The sequence below is a fragment of the Neomonachus schauinslandi genome, chromosome 1 (genome assembly GCF_002201575.2).
Source record: "Neomonachus schauinslandi chromosome 1, ASM220157v2, whole genome shotgun sequence".
NCBI lineage: Eukaryota > Metazoa > Chordata > Mammalia > Carnivora > Phocidae > Neomonachus > Neomonachus schauinslandi.
The window spans coordinates 153,111,031-153,130,741 of record NC_058403.1 but is presented as its reverse complement, the minus strand read 5'-3'; the positions used below and the strand labels follow the sequence as shown (position 1 = coordinate 153,130,741).

Here is a 19,711-nt window from a genome sequence, read left to right as displayed (position 1 = left end):
CATCCTTTTCTCACCCTTATTTTATTTTGTTTTAAACTTTTTATTGTGAAAAAGTAAAAATATTCACAAAGCAGAGAGAATAGTATACTGAATCCCCAGGTTCATCATGCAGCTTCAGTAATTATGACTATTTCACTGTACTTTCTCATGTACCACTGCCTGGTACTCTTTTTTCTTTTTTGGCTGGAATATGTTAAAGCAAATCTTAGAAAACATAGCTTCAGAGGCGCCTGGGTGGCTCAGTCAGTTGAGCATCAGATTCTTGATTTCGGCTCAGGTCATGATCTCAGGGTCCTGAGATCGAGCCCCATGTCAGGCTCTGCGCTCATGCTTGAGATTCTCTCTCCCTCTCCTTCTGCCCCTCCCCGCCATGCTCACTCTCTCTTTCAAATAAATAAATAAATCTTTCTTTAAAAAAGGAAAACATAACTTCACCCAAATATACTTTTTAAAAAAGCACATCCATGTCATTGTATCCAATAAAGGTAATTCTTTAACATCATTTAATACCTAGTTAGGAGATCTGGGGCTGGAAGCCAGGTCTTCTACCTCTTAATAAAAGTGTGTTTTTCTGCTGTTTCAGGGTTAAGTAGTTGTATCTGAGTACGGGATTAAATGAAAGTAACTGTGTAGAGAATTCATGTTCTGTTTCTCCTGATTACATCAATTGTCTTTTTATTGTGATAAAAAACATGTAGTGTAAAACTGATCATCTTAATGATTTTTAGGTGTGCAATTCAATAGTGTTAAGTATATTTACGTTGTCATGAACCCCACCCATTAAACAATACCCCCCCCCCCCCCCCCCGCCCCCCAGCTGGCAACCACCGTCCTACTTTCTGTTTCTATGAATTTGACTGCTCTGGGTACTTCATATAAGTGGAATCAAACATTATTTGTCTTTTTGCGACTAGCTTATTTCACTTTGCATCACGTCCTCGATGTTCAACCATGTTGTAATATGCGACAAGACTTCCTTTTTAAGGCTAATGTTCCATTGTATGTATAGCCTACATTTTGTTCCATTCATCCATCAGTGGACATTTGGGGTGTTTCCACCTATTGTCTATTGTGAATAGTGCTGCTACGAACATGGGTGTGTATATATCTCTTCAAGGCCCTGATTTCTATTCTTTTGGGTACATACACAGAAATGGGATTGTTGGAGCGTATGTTAGTTCCATTTTTCCTTTTTTTGCAGAACCTCCTCACTATTTTCCATACCAGTTGCACCATTTTACACTCCCATCAGTGCATAAGAGCTCCAGTTTCTCTACATTCCCACCAAAACTTCTTTTTTTTTTTTTTTGATAATGTGGTTTTGATTTGCATTTCTCTGATGATTAGTGATATTGAGCATCTTTTCCTATGCTTATTAGCTATTAGTCTATCATCTTTGGAGAAATGTCCATTCAGGTCTTTTGCCTATTTTAAAAATCAGGTTATTTGATTTTTGTTGTTACCGAGTTATAGGAGGTCTTTATATATTCTGGATATTAACCCCTTACCAGATATATGATTTGCAAATATTTTCTCTCATTCCAAAATTGACTTTTCACTCTATTGATTGTGTCCCTTGATGTGCAGAAGTTTTTAAGTTTGATGTCTTATTTGTCTGTTTTCATTTTTTTTTGCCTGTGCTTTGCTGTCATATCCAAAAAAAAATATGACTAAGTTCAGTGTTAAAGCTTTTCCCCTTTGTTTCCTTCTAAGAGTTTTATAGTATTGGGTCTTATGTTTAGGTCTTTGATCCATTTTGAGTTAATTTTTATATATGGTGTAAGGTAAGGGTCCAGCTTTATTCTTTTGCATGTGGATATCCAGTTTTCCCAACATCATTTCTTGAGGAGACTCTCCATTCCCTGTTGAGTTGTCCGAGAGTCCTTGTTGAAGACCATTTGAGCATAAATATGAGGGTGTATCTCTGGCCTCTCTACTATATTCCATTGGTCTATTTGTCTGTTTTTGTTTTTAAAGATTTTATTTATTTATTTGAGAGAGAGAGAGAAAGAGCATGAGCAGGGTGGGGGAAGGGCAGAGGAAGAGGGAGAAGCAGACTCCTTGCTGAGCCCAGAGCCCAACACAGGGCTCAGTCCCAGGACTCGAGATCATGACCTGAGCCAAACGCAGATGCTTAACTGACTGAGCCACCTAGGCACCCCTATTTGTCTGTTTTTATACCAATACTGCACTGTTTTGATTACTGTAGCTTTGTAATATTTTTGGAATCAGGAAGTGTGAGTCTTCCAACTTTGTTCTTTTTCAAAATTGTTTGAGCTACTTGGGGTTCCTTGAAATTCCATATGAATTTTTCTATTTCTGCAAAAAAATGCAGTGGAGTGTTGATAGAGATTGCATTGAATCTATAGGTCACATTGGGTAGAATGGACATCTTAATACTCAGTCTTCTAATCTATGAACACAGGATCTCTTTCCATTTATCTCTTTCAGCAGTGTTTTGTAGTTTTCAGTGTATGAGTCTCACCTCCTTGGTTAGGTTTATTAAGCATTTTATTCTTTTTGATGCTATTGTAAATGCAGCTGATTTTTATTTGTTGATTTTGTATTCTGCAGTTTTGCTGAATTTGTTTATTAGTCATAACAATTTTTTTTTTTGTATATGGAATCTTTTCTTTTTCTTGCCTTGTTGCTCTGGCTAAGACTTCCAATACTCCGTTGAATAGAAGTGGTAAGAGCAGGCATTCTTGCCTTGTTTCTGATCGTAGAGGAAAAGCTTGTGGTCTTTCATCATTGAATATGATGTTAACTGGACTTTCATATATGGCCTTTTTTATGTTGAGGTGATTTCCTTCTACTCCTAGTTTGTTGAGTGTTTTGTCATTGAAATGGCGTTGAATCTTGTCAAATCTGTTTCTGCCTCAATTAAGATGATCATGTGTTTTTTGTCCTTTATTCTGTTAACATGGTGTATTACATTGATTGATTTTCGTATGTTGAACCATACTTGTGTTACAGGAATAAATCTCACTTGGTCATGTGGTGCAGTCCCTTTAATGTGTTGTTGAATTCAGTTTGCTGGTACTTTGTTGAGGATATTTGCATCAATATTTATCAGAAATATTGGTCTCTAGTTTTCTTGTTATGTCTTGTCTTGCTTAGGTATTAAGGTAGTGTTAGCCTTATAGAATGAGTTTAGAAGCCTTTCTCCTCTTTGATTTTTTGGAAAGGTTTCTAGAAAATTGGTGTTAATTCTTCTTTAAATGTTTGGTAGAATTCTCTAGTGAAGCCATCTGGTCCTGGGTTTTTCTTTGTGATTTTCAGTTACTGATTCAATTTTCTTTCCAGTTATTGGTCTCCTCGGATTTTCTGTTTCTTCCTGATTCAGTCTTGGTAGGTTGTATGTTTCTAGGAATTTTTTCATTTGTTCTAGATTACCCAATTTGTTGGCATACACTTGTTCATAGTAGTATCTTATAATCTTGTTTATTTCTGTGGCATCAGTTGTAATATCTCCTCTTTCATTTCTGATTTTAGTTGAGTCTTCTCTCTTTCTTCGTTCATCTAGCTAAAGATTTGTCGATTTTGTTGATCTTTAAAAAAAAAAAAAACTCTCAGTTTCATTGATTTTTTTCCCTATTTTTGTTTGTTTGTTTGTTCTGTCTTTCATTTATCTCTGCTCTGATTTTTATTATTTCCTTCTTTCTGCTAGCTTTGGGTTTAGTTTGTTCTTTGGTTTCTTTTTCTTTTTTTTTTTAAGATTTTATTCATTTGACAGAGAGAGACACAGCAAGAGAGGGAACACAAGCAGGGGGAGTGGGAAGGGGAGAAGCAGGCTTGCCGCTGAGCAGGGAGCTCAGTGTGGGACTCTATCCCAGGACCCTGGGACCATGGCCTGAGCCAAAGGCAGACGCTTAATGACTGAGCCACCCAGGTGTCCTGGTCTTTGGTTACTTGAGGAATTATGTCTCTTTATAGTTCTTTTGTTTGAATCAGGACCTAAAAATAAGACCCATATACTGTATATGATATATTTCTTAAATCTGACTCTATAAAACATCCTCCCCTCTTTATGTCATTTATTTGTTTAAGTTATCTGGATATTATCTTAGTATTTCCTACATTTTGGAATTGTGGTGATTAATGTACTGTCCCTCATATTGTCTGTGAACTGGTAGAGCTAGAGATCTATAAAAGTTGCAGTTAGAGGCTGGATAGATTCAGGTTCAACTTCTTTTCTTTTTTGGGCAGGACGACTTCATTGCTTTCAGTGAGGCTAAGACTGACCCACGGGTCCAGTGTTGTCAACTCGATCCCTCCACTGGAAAGTTCCTCATCATCTTTTCATCTAATGTTTCAGCAGTCATTGATGACTATTGCCTGACTATTCCACTAGGGATTCCAAAGTTGTGATTTTTTTTTTTTAAAGTTTGCTACACTCATTATAGAATTTAGTGAGCCAGAGTACTAAGAAGGCTTTCCAGGAATAGTTGATTACTTAACTTTTATATATTCAGGAGACAATGGAAACTTCTTTTACCTCTGTTCTGAATTCTGAAAGAGTTTTTGGAGCACTCAGAAATATAATCCTGCCATCAGCCCCCAAAATGGTGATTTTTAATTTCATCATCTGTGGTTCTTCTAAAAAGAACTCTCCTCATCAGTTGGTTACTCTGAAAAAGGCTGTAACAGAGGCAAGAGAGATGCTAGACTCTTCCCCTTTATTCATCAATTGTCAGAATAAAGAGTTGATGCCCCAGCAAACTCCAAGGATGTTCAATAATCTCTTCTTTGGGGTGGGAGGGAATATCATGAATTTGGCTGTTTTCATATATCTGATGTGTTTCAGTCCATTGAAGTGATAAATGTTTTTTTTTAGATTTATTTATTTATTTATTTGAGAGATAGAAAGAGAGAGAGAGAACAGAGGGAGAGTGAGAGGGAGAAGGAGAAGCAGACACCCCAGTGAGCAGGGAGCCTGATGCCAGGCTTGATCCAAGGACCCTGAGATCATGACCTGAACTGAAGGCAGACGCTTAACTGACTGAGCCACCCAGCCACCCCTGAGTGATAAATCTTTTGCTGCTCAAAATCTCCCACCTTTGGCCAGTTGGAGCGAAATTGCTTCTGTATCATACCGTAATGGTTTTTGATAGTTTTAGGCTTATTTTGTATGTATTCTGTCCTAGACTTGGACTAAGTAATTTCTTGAAGGAGCTCTGGTTCCTTTGAGTGGGAAATATTTAAAGGCCATAATTTAAGTGCTAGAGGAGCTAAGTGTTACTAGCCAGTGTCGTTTCTAAGCTGTTTCAGTGGCTGTTGCTAGGAAATAAATATTTTTTAGAAAGAAAAAAATTATAAGTTATATTAGTATTTCCAATTTAAATGGCAAATTATGAGCTTTTTAAAAAACAAGCTTTATTTTTTAGAGCAGTTTTAGTTTCACAGCAAAATTGAATGGAAGGTACAGAGATTTCTCACAGAACCCAGATGACAGGGTTTTTACTTAACTTTCTCAGATTTTATGTTTGTTTCTGTTTTACACTGAAAATTTTGGTTCCTAACAGCCAATGTAATTACTTATTTACTTTATCCTACTTAACATCTATTATGGATTCAAAATAGCAATGAAATATTATTGCTAGGATGAAATCTACTGGATGCAGTTTTGTTTGTTCATTTGTTTTACCTGAATGCAGTTTAAGATATATTTTTATCCTTAGGCTAAATACCATCAAAATACTATTTCAAATTCACTTGAAATGATTCTTTTCTGTGTGGGAAGAAAGTTAGGTCTGATTTTAACTTTTAAGAACTGTTTTATAATTTTAAAACTTATTTTTATTTTTTTAAGGCTATGTACTTACTTTTCTCTGAGCTGAGGAGGCAGAATTAAATCTGTAACTGCCTGTGAGTCCTGGAGGATTGGGAGCTGGTCCCAAGCTGTGTTCATTTCTCCTCCATCCTGCCATTTTCCTCCCGCTTCCGTTGTAATTTATGCTCCGTTGTAATTTACGCTCTTCATCCACTGTCTTTTTGGAATGCTGGACAAAAATCTTTTTGGAACAAGACAGGCATAAATAAATAACAACATTGATAAAAATAGAATGCATAAGCCATAGCAGGTCATCCACAACTTCCTCCCCATCCGTATTGATCATCACCCTTCCCTGTGGCTGTTTTGCTTCTTCAGCCTGTCTGGTGTCTGGTGCTTCCCTGACACTGGATGTTTGAAAGGCTCTTAGCTCTGGCACAAAGTTTGTTGTGTAGTCATCTGAAATACCCCTCTGTCTTTCTATTCTGTGAGCTGAGGGATCTGGGAAGCCCATGTGTATAAACACCCTTCCATCCCTATCTTCTCCACTCCCCTCAATACCTTGTCCCTCAACCGGAGGGCACTAGCAGCCTAGGAGGGTGGGTCTCTGCCACTCTGGAGCCGAGCAGCTCATGTCAGGAATTCTCCAGGCTCTTGGGCCTCTGGGGTGAGTGAAAGGGCATACAGGGTGCTGGGGATGCAGATCCAGTGGATAGGTGCTTTACTAGAGTCCTACTGAAGGGCTTGAAGATGTATTGTCTTCATATGGTCAGCATGACCCATAACTTGTGATGTCACTGAGCTCCTTTTATTTCTTTGTTCTGGTTGAGGAATGTGCATAAAGTAATGCTAATATAATGATTTTTAGTCCTGAGTATTAGGAAACCTGGGGAATGTTCACCTTACTTGGTGACATAAGTATTCGTATTATGTTTAGTTTTCTTAAAGAAATGCTTATTTACCACTGAAATAATCTACACAAAATAAATAACTTTAAAAATGTTCTGTAGGACAGTATTAGGTCTCTGCTGTGTAATTGGTTCAAGGGTATTTTGTTTGTACTGCTGTCTTTTTTCTCCAGTATTATATGCATTATGTACACAGGGGTCTTGGGAAGGTGTGTGCTTTGCCTTGCCTGCAATTGCTTTTTCTTTTATAAGTTTCTGTGCATTGTAATGCATTGTAAACACTGATGCTACCACAGCCCTGCATGTGTGAAATAAAACCATGGCTCTTCAGTGTTCCGTTCCCGTGCCAATTAATTTAGAAGGCGTGGAATCTGCCCACAGGTCAAATTTTATGTTGTTTGTATTTTGGGGGAATAAGCTCTGAAGACAGTTTCCCTCTTGCCTTGTCCCCTGACATTTCTCAGTTGCCTTACTTCTGTCAGAGGTACCACAGCTCAGACATACTAAGGACGCTGGCCCTTTAAGCTGGATCCTCTCAGGTCCTTCAGTGTTGAAAGGGGTCACTTTGGAGCCACGAGGCGGATTTTCCCTCTTGACCTTGGCCATGACAGCCACCATTTGGAAGCTGTCTCTTAGGTGATGCTGCTTCTGTGGCTGTCCCTATCACTCCACTCTGTGCTGCTTTTCTAAGCCTCAGTTTCAGAAACTTGTCACTGCTCCCTGGATCCAAATAACATGATGCTGTTTATCTGTCAGACCAGCATGACAGCCCATGGGATGTGCTGATGACCAGGGTGTCTCACTGGAGAGAGTGGGGCAGTCAGGGGGGCCCTGGGACAAGAGAGAGAATGTGTACTGCTCTCCTGCCCGCTTACAAACAAACTGCTTTTGATCCTTTCTACTGATGGTTTTGAAAAGAATAGAACATTAGCCACAGACCAAGCGCCAGGGCTGCGTTGACTCTCCAGTAATAATACTACACCCACACGGCAGGTGCCGCCTAGCTCAGTTTGTAGCCCACCATCCTGCACTGTGATCTGTCTGCTTTTTGCAGGGGCGCACATGTGACAGGAATAGGGATATGATGAGAATGTTTTGTGAGACTTTGTGGAGCGGATATGAGGATCTGCCATCCCAGGAGGAATTGTGGGCTTGCCTCAGATTTATCTTGGATCGAGGTGGGGAGTGGGTACTTCCACGATTTCCACTTGGCTCTTCCCTCCATAATGCCTCTGACTTGCGGTGTGGGTTCAGGGGGCTCTTAAGTAAAACCATCCGAATTCGTGCTCAGGACCAGGGAAATCACCATAGGATAGGCCCTCTGACTTGTTGGACCCATGTAGAGAAGGACTTGGGCCGTGGTTCCCTTTCTCCCCGGTCTTCTAAAGAGTGGTAAATGCCATTACATTTCAGAATACCCTGGTATGTCAGCTCAGGTGGATCCAACCGTCCCCAGAGGGCCTGGGGGGCCATATTCCCCAGGTACCCGAGTTCTGTTGGGGAAGGATTAGGGGACTATTCATTGTGTATACTGGAGTGGCATCACAGGGTTCTTCCTCAGGGGATCCATCCAGCCCTCCCTTCAGTCAATTTTCCATTGCAGTACTCGTGAGTTCTTGGTTGTTTTTTCCTTGTTGGACACATCAGGCAGCACACTGGCTGGTTACCCAGTCATCCCACCCACTGGTAGTGCTGTGGTTTATGAGCCTTTGCCTGAGATTGCCACAGGTCGGCACGCCCTGGTTGCACTCTGGCCTAGCTGGTCGTTGTGGTGATTGTGTGGTCCCTCTCTGGTGATGCCAGAGTCTCGTCATCCTCAGTGCCATGGCAGCATTTTCTGTCATCCCTCGCCTACAGAGGACAGCCTCACTGGGCTTCTCGAGGATGCCAGGGCCCTCCTCAGTAGTGCATTCCTTCCTGAAGGGAGCGTTCTCTGGCCTGTCCTGGGGGATATAGTCAGATGGTGGGTTGTCTGGTCACCATTTTTACATTCCATCTCTTTGAGACATCTCACACATTCCTCAGGATGCCAGGCCCATCCTGGCATCTCCCCCTCATTTCCCGTAGGCCGATATCATGCTCTGGCTCCAAGGAGCCAGCTCCCAACAGCATCGGAACTGGCTTAAGGTACCTTTGTCAAGATAGTAACTCACAGGGGCGCCTGGGTGGCTCAGTCGTTAAGCGTCTGCCTTCGGCTCAGGTCATGATCCCGGGGTCCTGGGATCGAGTCCCGCATCAGGCTCCCTGCTCGGCGGGAAGCCTGCTTCTCCCTCTCCCACTCCCCCTGCTTGTGTTCCCTCTCTTGCTGTGTCTCTCTCTGCAAATAAATAAAATCTTAAAAAAAAAAAAAAAAAGATGGTAATTCACAGGTCATGGGAGAGTGCACTGTCAATAAACTTCCCTCTGGCCGGCCTTACATTCTGTCCCTCAAGGTCCTCTCCCAGTGTGCCCACATGGTTAAGTCTTGAGCCTTACCCTTCTAGCTGGAGACATAGTCTCTTTAAAGATAGTCACAGAAGCCTCTGGCATCACAGAATGCCTGGAGTGGATGTTGATCCCATCAGGCAATCTTTCTTCAAAGCTTCCAAATCTGCTAATAAAAATCAGCCAACTTCACAATCCTTGTGAATTACCAGTACCCCTCCCCCCCATTCCAGGGGTAGAGCTGATGTAGACGCCAACTCCTCTTTTGCCGGTACCTGTTGTCAGTCCGGCACAGGTGAGGACCGTAGAATTCATATTTGCATAATATGGGGTGTCACCACCCACTTAACATCAATTCTAGGGTCTTGTTGCTGTTGACAGATATGAGAAATCCAGGTATAGGTTCACAGCCTGAGGATCTGCTGTTTAGGCCAATCCTGGTACCCATTGTCTTAATTTGGGTTCTTTTAGAAGCAAAACATGGAACAAGGGCTTGAGTGCAGGTGATCTGAGAAGTGATCCAAGAATGCAGGCATGAAGCACAGGTGGAAAGAAGCAGAAGTCTGTATAAGGATATATCATGGTTCTCACTGTGGGCAGTAGGGTCAGAATCCTGCCAGGATCTCCTGGAAGGTACACAGAACATCTCCAGTATTGTCTGCCTAAAAGATGCAGCTATCCACCCCATTGGTTGAGGGTTGGCCCCGGGGGCATGGGCACCCCAGCACTCCTGGATCCCTGGGAGAGAATCTTAAGCAGACTCCCACTGAGCATGGAACCTGAGGCAGGGCTCAATCTCATGATTCTGAAATCACGACCTGAGCTGAAATGAAGAGTCTGTCACTCAACCCACTGTGCCACCCGGGCGCCCTTCGTCAGTCCACTTTTTAATTTTATTTATTTATATTTATTTTTCCAGTTTTACTGACAAATGATTCTCATCACTGTATAAGTTTAAGGTGTACAGCATGATATTGTGATTTACATATATTGTGAAATGATCACCACTGTATGTTCAGCTAATGTCAATCTTCTCATATAGATACGGTGGAAAAGAAAGAAAAAAAGAAGAAAGGAAAAAAGTTTTCTCCTTGCGATAAAGACTTGTAGGATTTACCCTCTTTTTTTTAAAAAAAGATTTTATTTATTTGTGAGGGGTGCCTGGGTGGCTCAGTCAGTTAAGCAGCCTACTCTTGGTCATGATCTCAGGGTCCTGGGATCAAGCCCTGCATCGGGCTCCCTGCTCAGTGGGGAGTCTGCTTCTCTCTCTCCCCCTGCTCATGCACATGTTCTCTCTCTCTCAAATAAATAACATATTTTTAAAATTTTATTTATTTATGAGAGGGGGGAAGGAGCAGACGGAGAGGGACAAGCAGACTCTGTGCTGAGTGCCGAGCCTTACGGACCCCAATATCATGATCTGAGCCAAAACCAAGAGTCAGACACTTCAACCGACTGAGCCACCCAGGCCCCCCCCAGGATTTACCCTCTTAACAACTTTCCTGTATATCACATAGCAATGTTAACTATAGTCACCACGTTGTACATTTCATCTCTAGTGCTTATTTATCTTTTAGCTGGAAGTTGTACCTTTTGAACGCCTTTCCCCAGTCCCCGCCCTTTTTTATTTTGTCAACATTTTATTAGGAAAATTTTCACACATAGAGTTGAAAGAATTTTATACTCACCGTCCAGATTCCACCATTAACATATTACTGTCACTCTATCTCTCCATCCATCCACCCACCAATCCATCTTTTTTGGATGTGTTCAAAAGTAAGTTGCAGGCATCAGTGTACTTTTCCCCCAAGCATGTCTTCTATCATTAATTAGAGGTGAATATTTGTTTATAACTCTCTTTCCCCCTTTAAGGTAGACTTTACATACAATGAGATATACAGATCTCAAGGGTACCCTTTGATGAGTATTGAGAAATGCACACACCTGTATAATCCGAAACCCGTTTTCAGCTAGAAGATTACCATTACCCCAGAAAGTTCCCTCATGTTCCTTACCAAGCAGTACCTGCCTTCCCCCTCCCAAGGACAACAACTACTCTGATTATTTCCCGCCATAGATTAGATTTGCCTGCTCTAGAGCTTCATATAAATGGGCTCATACAGTGGGAACCTTTTGTGTAGGGCTCAAACTCAGCATGACAGTTTTGAGATTTATCCGTATTATTGGCAGCACCAGTAGTTTTGCTTTATTCCTTAGACGTATTCTATCGTATGAACACACTGAAGTTTGTGTATCCTTTCTCCTGTTGATGGACGTTTGCTTACTTCCAGTTTTAGACAATTATGAATGAAGCTGCTGTGAACATTTGTTACTAGTCTTTTCATGAATGTATGGTTTTGTTTTTCTTATAACCAAGAAAAAGGCTTTATTTTGAGGTGCGATTTGGTTTAAACAGTGTTGCAATTAAAACACACAAACGAACCAAGAATAACAGGTGTCCATAGCAGCTTCCACAGTGATCAGCTTTGCGCTGTGTGCCCTCTGCTCTTTTGTTTGCTCTTCTTCTTTTTCATCTGTAGTAACCCCAGAGGTTGTGTCATTCTACCCATAGAAACTTCTGTATGTATCTCTAACTGATGAGAACTTTTTTTTTCTTTTGTGTAATCAGCATGCCACTGTTTTAGCCAACAGAATGAACAGTAATTCTTTTTTTTTTTTTTTAAGATTTTATTTATTTATTTGAGAGAGAGAAAGAGCACAAGAGGGGGGAGCGGGAGAGGGAGAAGCAGACTCCCTGCCGAGCAGGGAGCCCGATGCGGGACTCGATCCCGGGACTCCAGGATCATGACCTGAGCCGAAGGCAGTCGCTTAACCAACTGAGCCACCCAGGCGCCCGAACAGTAATTCTTTAATTCCACCTAATGCCTGATCTCTGTTCAGACTTTCCATCTCAACATTGGGTTTTTTTTTGCAGTTCCTTAGAATCGGGATCCAAACCAGGTTCCGATGCTGCATTAGGTCGTTATGCCTCTTAAGTTCTCTTTTATTTTCTAACAATACTCTTTATTTTGTTTGATTTTAATGCCATCAATCTGTTGGAGCAACTCTATCATTGGACTTCTAGAGTGTCCCACACTTGGGATTTGGCATATTTTGTGCCAAATAAATAATAATTTATTTATTTATTTTGGATGTGTTCAAAATTGCACAAAATTGCACATAATTTTGTGCCTTGTGCTATGGGTAGATTAAGGTTCAGTTGAGGTTCAAGTTCAGTAATGAGGCCTGCTTCTAGGTGGGGCTGTACTTCCTGTTGAATCACAACATGAGGGACATAGTGTCTGCTTGTTCCATTTTTAAGAGGCTGACATTGAGCAGAGGAATCATGTACATGTAACTCCCAGTTGTTAATATCCGTGCAGGCTTTAATTTCCCCCAGTTGATACCTCTTTTAAGTCTCTCTCTTTTTTTAAATGCCCCCAATTTTTCCACCTGAGACCTGTGGGAGCCTCTTCAGGTTAGCCCCTGTGTCCTACATCTAACCACCCCCTGGTCCTGGGGGTTCCGCCTCCTGTCCACTGCCCACCTCTCTGCTGCCGCCACGGTCCATGACTCTGTTTCCCTTTTGCAGCTTCAGGAAAAGGCCAGAGTGACCGACATTTGAAAACACATGTTTTTTTTGTTTTGTTTTTTTTATTTATTTGACAGAGAGAGAGATAGCGAGAGCAGGAACACAAGCAGGGGGAGTGGGAGAGGGAGAAGCAGGCTTCCCGCTGAGCAGGGAGCCAGATGTGGGACTCGATCCCAGGACCCTGGGATCATGACCTGAGCCGAAGGCAGACGCTTAACGACTGAGCCACCCAGGTGCCCCTGAAAACACATGTTTTCACGTGGTCTTCCGTGTAAGTTGCTCTCCACAGCTCTTGGCATAAAGCCCAGGCCCATGAATGTGGACGTCAGGGCTCATTTGGTCTGGTCCCTGTCCATCTTCAGCTCCCTGCCGTGCACGGTCTGTACTGAGGTTCTAGGGCTCCTTCTCCGCACCCCACACACTGTCTTCTCTGCCTGTGTCCTTTCCCTTGCCCAGCTGCTCCTCATCCTGGGGCTTAGCTCAAGCCAGTAATTCCCAACCTTGGCTGTACCTGACATCATCATCTGGGCAGTTTTAAGAAATGCCGATGCCTCCACCCAAGATAAAATCTGAATGTCTGGGGGTGAGGCCTGACTTTGCTGTTTTTAAAAATTTGCACAGGTGATTCTGATGCCTGGCCAAGGTTGAGAACCAGAGTTCCTCCCTCTGGGAAACTTGTCCGCACGCCCCACTCCTGGGTCATGTGCCTTTTATTACCACTGCAGCTTTCCACTCTACCCCTGACCCCAGCTTTATTGAGGTACAATTGATAGCTAATACTGTGTAAGTTAAGGTGTGCAGCATGATGATCTTATCCTTACTTTACCATCTGGGCCTCACGATGTTGACATCTAGTCTAGATGGAAGCTTCATGTAGGCTGTGGCCACATCTGTGTGGCTCCCTCTGATATTACTCAGCACATAGTAGGTGGTTGTAATATTTGTAAATGGACGGCAGGGAGATACTTGGGCTGGATTCTGGGGTTGTTTGGATGCAGGGGTGGTGCTCCTCTGAGTGGGACAAAGGCCTGAGTCCATCGTCTGCTAAGATCAGGTCTCAGCAACCTCATCTGCTCCTCTGAGGCCCTTCCCCTAGACAGGCGGGCTACAAATGCCCCTCTGCATTTCCCCGTAGCTTACCCCCTTTCTACCTGTGCAAAGAATTTCTGCACCTCATGCATCACCTCTGAACTCACAGGATGTGTAGGAAACCCTTTTTTGGCACCTAATCGTATATGTGCTGTGAAAATGTTTTTAAAATCATCCATTGGGGCACCTGGTATAAGAAGTAACTTTCATATTTTTCGTTTCTTCAGGAGTTTCTTGCGTTTGAATGACAGTCAAAGCCTTGTTTACTAGAAGAACAAAGTGATATGCGATTGATGCTCTGGCCCTTTCTTTAGAAATTACTCTTTTTTAATTTTTTAAAGATTTTATTTATTTATTTGACAGAGAGAGAGAGTACAAGCAGGGGGAGCAGCAGGGAGAGGGAGAAGCAGGCTTCCTGATGAGCAGGGAGCCTGATGCTGGGCTTGATCCCAGGACCCTGGGATCATGCCCTGAGCCGAAGGCAGTCGCTTAACCGACTGAGCCACCCAGGCGCCCCAGAAATGATTCTTAAATTAGTTATTCATTTATTTTTGGTTAGCTTTATTGAGGTGAACTCACATACAGTATAGCTTTCCATTTGCCCCTGAGCGATCTACTCTGAGTTGTTTAACTTTCCATCGTAGTGCTTTAACTCCCTAGTTGGATTTCAGGCCAAATGTGATCTAGGACCTATGCTCTTACAGTTGTTTCCAGATATGGCTTCAAGGGAGGCCTCCAAAGCTGTCATGGACTGTGGTACTGCTATGAAAAAAAGCTTTTTTAAAAAAAGCCTAAAGCTGCACAGGGAATCTTAACAGCAATGGAGGAAAGCAATTAACTGGTTTCTTATGGCCCTGGTCCTGTTGGCACTCAGGACACCTCGCTGCCTTTTTCCATCCACCAGAGGGCAGTGTTCTATTCTACCTAACCATTGGCTTCCCTTCCAAATCCTAGCATTTTAGCTTCTGAACCAATCCCCAGTGTTTCTCGAAATTTGATTTGCCTAGATTTTGCTAGAAATACGCCTTTCTTTTTTTTTTTTTTTTTTTTGAGACAGAGAGAATGAGAGAGACAGAGAGCACATGAGAGCGGTGAGGGTCAGAGGGAGGAGCAGACTCCCCGCAGAGCAGGGAGCCCGATGCGGGACTCGATCCTGGGACTCCAGGATCATGACCTGAGCTGAAGGCAGTCGCTTAACCAACTGAGCCACCCAGGCGCCCGAAATACGCCTTTCATTGCAACCCAGTAGAGACATATATCAAATGCAACTCTGTATATGTATATATAACAAAAGTTTAATAAAACAATACTTGCCAATCATCACTCAAATTAGGTTCATGAATCACAAATTGGGTTGCAGCCTGTAATTTGAAATATACTGCCTTAAAGTTCATTTAGTCTGACGTCCTGTGTGTTTATGGAAGTGGAGATACAGAGTTAGAGAGGGTGTTTGCCTAGTCACTGCAAGACTTAGAGCCCCAGCCAGGACTTTAGACTTCTCATCTGTTGCTTTCAGCAAGGTGACATGACTGTCGAGATACATCTAGTGCTCCAGCCGGTCACAGCCACAGGGATGGAGGGTGTCCATGTATGTGTTCTATTCCCAGGACACTGTGCTTTGCTATACCAAGGAGAGAGTCTCCTCCAGCAGGGTTTTCCCTTGGGGAATAAAACTTCTGTGTCTCATCCACCGATTGTCACATTGGCGCTGGCCTCTGGAAGGTAAAACCTTTGGAGTCCTGCACATGGGTCCTCCCTGATGATTTCTGTTGCCTGGGTGCATTAGCCACTGGCTTAGCGGTGCTTTGTTTTATAGCCCAGAAGCCAGGCATTAACTCCATCAGCAAATTCCACAAATGAAAGAGGCAGGGAGCCACTTGCCATGGTCAGAGTGTCTGCTTCCGAAATGCGGAAGATGGAGGTTCTCATGTTGTCCCATCCTTGCTCTGTAGAATGCTTCCCAGAGGACATTCAAGATCGACTATGGTCACAACCGCTTCCTGAAGGATGGCCAGCCCTTCCGCTACATCTCAGGAAGCATTCACTATTTCCGCGTGCCCCGCTTTTACTGGAAGGACCGGCTGCTGAAGATGAGGATGGCTGGGCTGAACGCCATCCAAACGTAAGTAGGAGGGCACTGGGCTCTTGCCTGGGCCTAGACACCCACACCTAGACAGAGGGCACAGCTGCATTTCTCCATGCAGCTAGCGATTTCGCTCCTCAGAATGGGACACAACATAATCTGGAGTTCCGGGAGGGGCTTGGCATCAGCTCAATTGGCCCTTCTTCCGATCTTGAACTTGGTCTCTGGAAATCATAAAATGAACCTTAGCTTAAAAAGGCAAAGGGGAGTGGGGCGCCTGGGTGGCTCAGTCGGTTAAGCGTCTGCCTTCGGCTCAGGTCATGATCTCAGGGTCCTGGGATCGAGCCCCACATCGGGCTCCCTGCTCTGCGGGAGGTCTGCTTCTCCCTCTCCCACTCCCCCTGCTTGTGTTCCCTCTCTTGCTGTGTCTCTCTCTGTCAAATAAATAAATAAAATCTTTAAAAAAAAAAAAAAAAGGCAAAGGGGAGTAACAGTGACAGAGCATTTTCCGTGTGCAGGGCACTTTTCATGAAAGATTCCATTTCTTCATTCCCATTTACAGCTGGTGACACTGAAATTTACCCAAGTGCCTGTTTCTGGCCAGCAGTCTCCCTAGAATTTGGAGTGTTTGTAGGCAGCACGGCTTTCCTCAGCTCTAGGGGTCGTATGCCACGTCAGGTAGATTCCTGAAACCCAGTTTTCCTTGTGGTTCTGATGGGGTAATTCTATAGCCTAGACTTACAGAATTCCCCCAATAACCATCTCTCCTCATCTCTTCTGCTGTTGCAAGGTGACTAACTGGGGGGAAAGTTGGTGCGGCTGGCCACTCTGGTTTTCTCACTACTGATGAGGATTGCCGATAGCCTTTTCAAGATAAGGGGTGAGGGAAATGCAGAGGCAGATTCCTGGGGCTCGGGGACCTACCTGCAGTTTAACACTTCGCTCTGGGGGACCAAGGCTATCTGTCCCAGGGAGCCCTGAAGCCATGGGATTGTGGGAAAAGGCCACGAGCCAGGGGTCATCCAAGAGACCTCTGTGATGGCAGCGGGTAGCTTCGTAATGTAGTCTGTGGTCTAGGCTGAAGGCAGCCAGGGGAACTGGTAGAAGTTTTTGTCACTTTACTTCCTGCGTGCCGTTCCTGACAAAATCTTTTGCAGGAGGACACAGGGGTCAGAGGTTTTTTTTGTTTTTTATTTTTCTTAAAAAAAATTTCAAAAAGAAAAGTATACCTCTTATTACCTTAGCATAGATATTTTCATTTTCCTTTGGCCTTACACGGGCATACATAATTTTTACATAGTAGTAATTTGTGCTCATGTAATTCTGTGGTTTTTTAAAGTCATTACATAGGAATGGGCATTCTTTGTGGGTCATAAACTTAAGTGTCCCCCACCAAATTTGGTTCCCTTGGGTAACTGCTGAGAAAACTTGAAACAAGGCCTGGTTCCCAAGGGGCTGCCGGAGGGAGCTGTGTGAGTGTCTGAGGGTTTACACCCTGGATTTTTGAACCCAAGAAGGGGCTATGTGTGTCTCGGCAGGTACGTGCCCTGGAACTTTCACGAGCCCCAGCCAGGACAGTACCAGTTTTCTGGGGAACATGATGTGGAATATTTTATTAAGCTGGCCCAGGAGCTGGGACTGCTGGTCATCCTGAGGCCTGGACCCTACATCTGTGCAGAGTGGGACATGGTGAGTACGTCTAGACTGGGCTCTACCTGGCTGGTGCGCCCGACAGGGGTGGGCTGGCAGGCAGGGATCTGGGAGAAAGTGAATTAAAGCAGTTTAAATAAGTCTCTAATTCCAGATCCCACTGAGCCTGTCACTGTAGCCAGCGCAGGTGTCCTTTACCTTAGGAGGTGCCTCAGCAGAGAGGAACCGGTAAGGGTCAGAAGGCAGGTGTCCTCCTCTTAGTGCGCACTCATGTAGCTCAGTTTCCCCCTTTGTAAAAAGCAGGTAGTGATATGGGCCCTGTCTCCCTCTTAAGTGGAATAATTATACAAAGGCTTTGATTCTCCAAACACTGCATGCGTGTGAAGTCATCTTTCACTGTGTTACAATTTCTAGTTTCCTTGGAAGTTTTAAACCAGAAAGCCCAGTTAATACCTCTTCTCCGTGAAACTTTTCTTCTTTTCCCTCACTGCTAAGGGTATTCCTGTCCCTTCCCGGATCCCCAGATGTTATAATGGCTTTTCTCCTCTTCTTTTCTCTCCCCTTCCCAACCCCCATCCTAGGGAGGATTACCTGCTTGGCTATTATTAAAAGAGTCTATTATTCTCCGTTCTTCGGATCCAGGTAAGTTGTTACAGATGTCTTGAGAGAATTTATGATGTCTTTAGACATTTTATATCAGAAGTATCAGGTATTTTGAAGGCTGGGGTACCTCTGTACCTCTGAAAGCTTACTGGAAGTGTGAGGGTTAATCACTGTCCACTGCAGGCATCGAATGTGTAGGAAGTAAGGCTCGCTTGAACTATTTGACCAGATCTTGCTGATAAACTGGTAACTTTGAACTGGCATTGGGCCCTGTTTGTGGTTTACCGACTCACTTTAATGCTTTCTCTTCCTACTTTCTCATTAAATTACATGGCCAGTGATAGCATCTAGCTAATCAAACTGGCAATTCATTTGTCTACAGAGTGATCTGTAAATGAAGTCTTTTTCTTGTCTTTTTAAACAACTAGAAATTGGGGTGCCTGGGTGGCTCAGTTGGTTAAGCGACTGCCTTCGGCTCAGGTCATGATCCTGGAGTCCTGGGATCGAGTCCCACATCGGGCTCTCTGCTCCGCAGGGAGTCTGCTTCTCCCTCTGACCCTCCTCCCTCTCATGCTCTCTGTCTCTCATTCTCTCTCTCAAATAAATAAATAAAATCTTTAAAAAATAAAAAAAAAATAAACAACTAGAAATTATTTTAGCTGTAAACCCTGATCACTCAGAAGGTACCATTTAGCTGCACTTCCATCTTCTGAAGACTTCAGTTTTTCCTGGTGATGCTAGCGTTGGAGATGGTGATAAGAGCAGCTAACCATTGATTAAATTAAAATAAGATAAAAAGGGAAAACACCCAGTAGTGCAATTGCTGGGTCATAGGGTAGCTCTATTTTTAACTTTTTGAGGAACCTCTGTACTGTTTTCCACAGTGGCTGCACCAGTTTGCACTCCCACCAACAGTGTAGGAGGGTTCCCCTTTCTCCACATCCTCACCAACATCTGTCGTTTCCTGACTTGTTAATTTTAGTCATTCTGATTGGTGTGAGGTGGTATCTCATTGTAGTTTTGATCTGTATTTCCCTGATGCTGAGTGATGTTGAGTATTTTTTCATGTGTCTTTTGGCCATTTGGCCATTTGTATGTCCTCTTTGGAGAAATGGTGATCTGAAGGGGCACCTGCACCCCAATGTTTATAGTAGCAATGTCCGTAGTAGCCAAATTATGGAAAGAGCCCAGATGTCCACTGACAGATGAATGGATAAAGAAGATGTGGTTCTTATATACGACGGAATACTACTTAGCGATCAAAAAAAAAAATGAAATCTTGCCATTTACAATGACATGGATGGAACTAGAGGGTATTATGCTAAGCGAAATAAGTCCGTCAGACAAAGACAAATACCATATGATCTCACTCATATGTGGGATTTAAGAAACAAAACAGATGAACATGGGGAAGGGAAGGAAAAATAAAGACAAAAACAGAGAGGGAGGCAAACCATAAGGGACTCTTAACTCTAGAAAACGAACAGTGTTGCTAGAGGGGAGATGGGTGGGGGGATGGGGTAACTGGGTGATGGGCATCGAGGAGGACATATGACGTAATGAGCACTGGGTGTTACATGCAACTGATG

General features: G+C 43.2%; 1 protein-coding gene across 1 annotated transcript in view; it reads left to right on the top strand.

The window, feature by feature from the left end:
- GLB1 (galactosidase beta 1) overlaps positions 1-19,711 on the top strand; it is an 81,729-nt gene that overhangs the window by 7,104 nt on the left and 54,914 nt on the right. Inside the window, exons 2-4 of the mRNA XM_021677570.1 lie at positions 15,739-15,908; positions 17,408-17,558; positions 18,101-18,161. Coding sequence (XP_021533245.1) covers positions 15,739-15,908; positions 17,408-17,558; positions 18,101-18,161 — 382 coding nt within the window. The remainder of the gene's footprint in view (positions 1-15,738; positions 15,909-17,407; positions 17,559-18,100; positions 18,162-19,711) is intronic.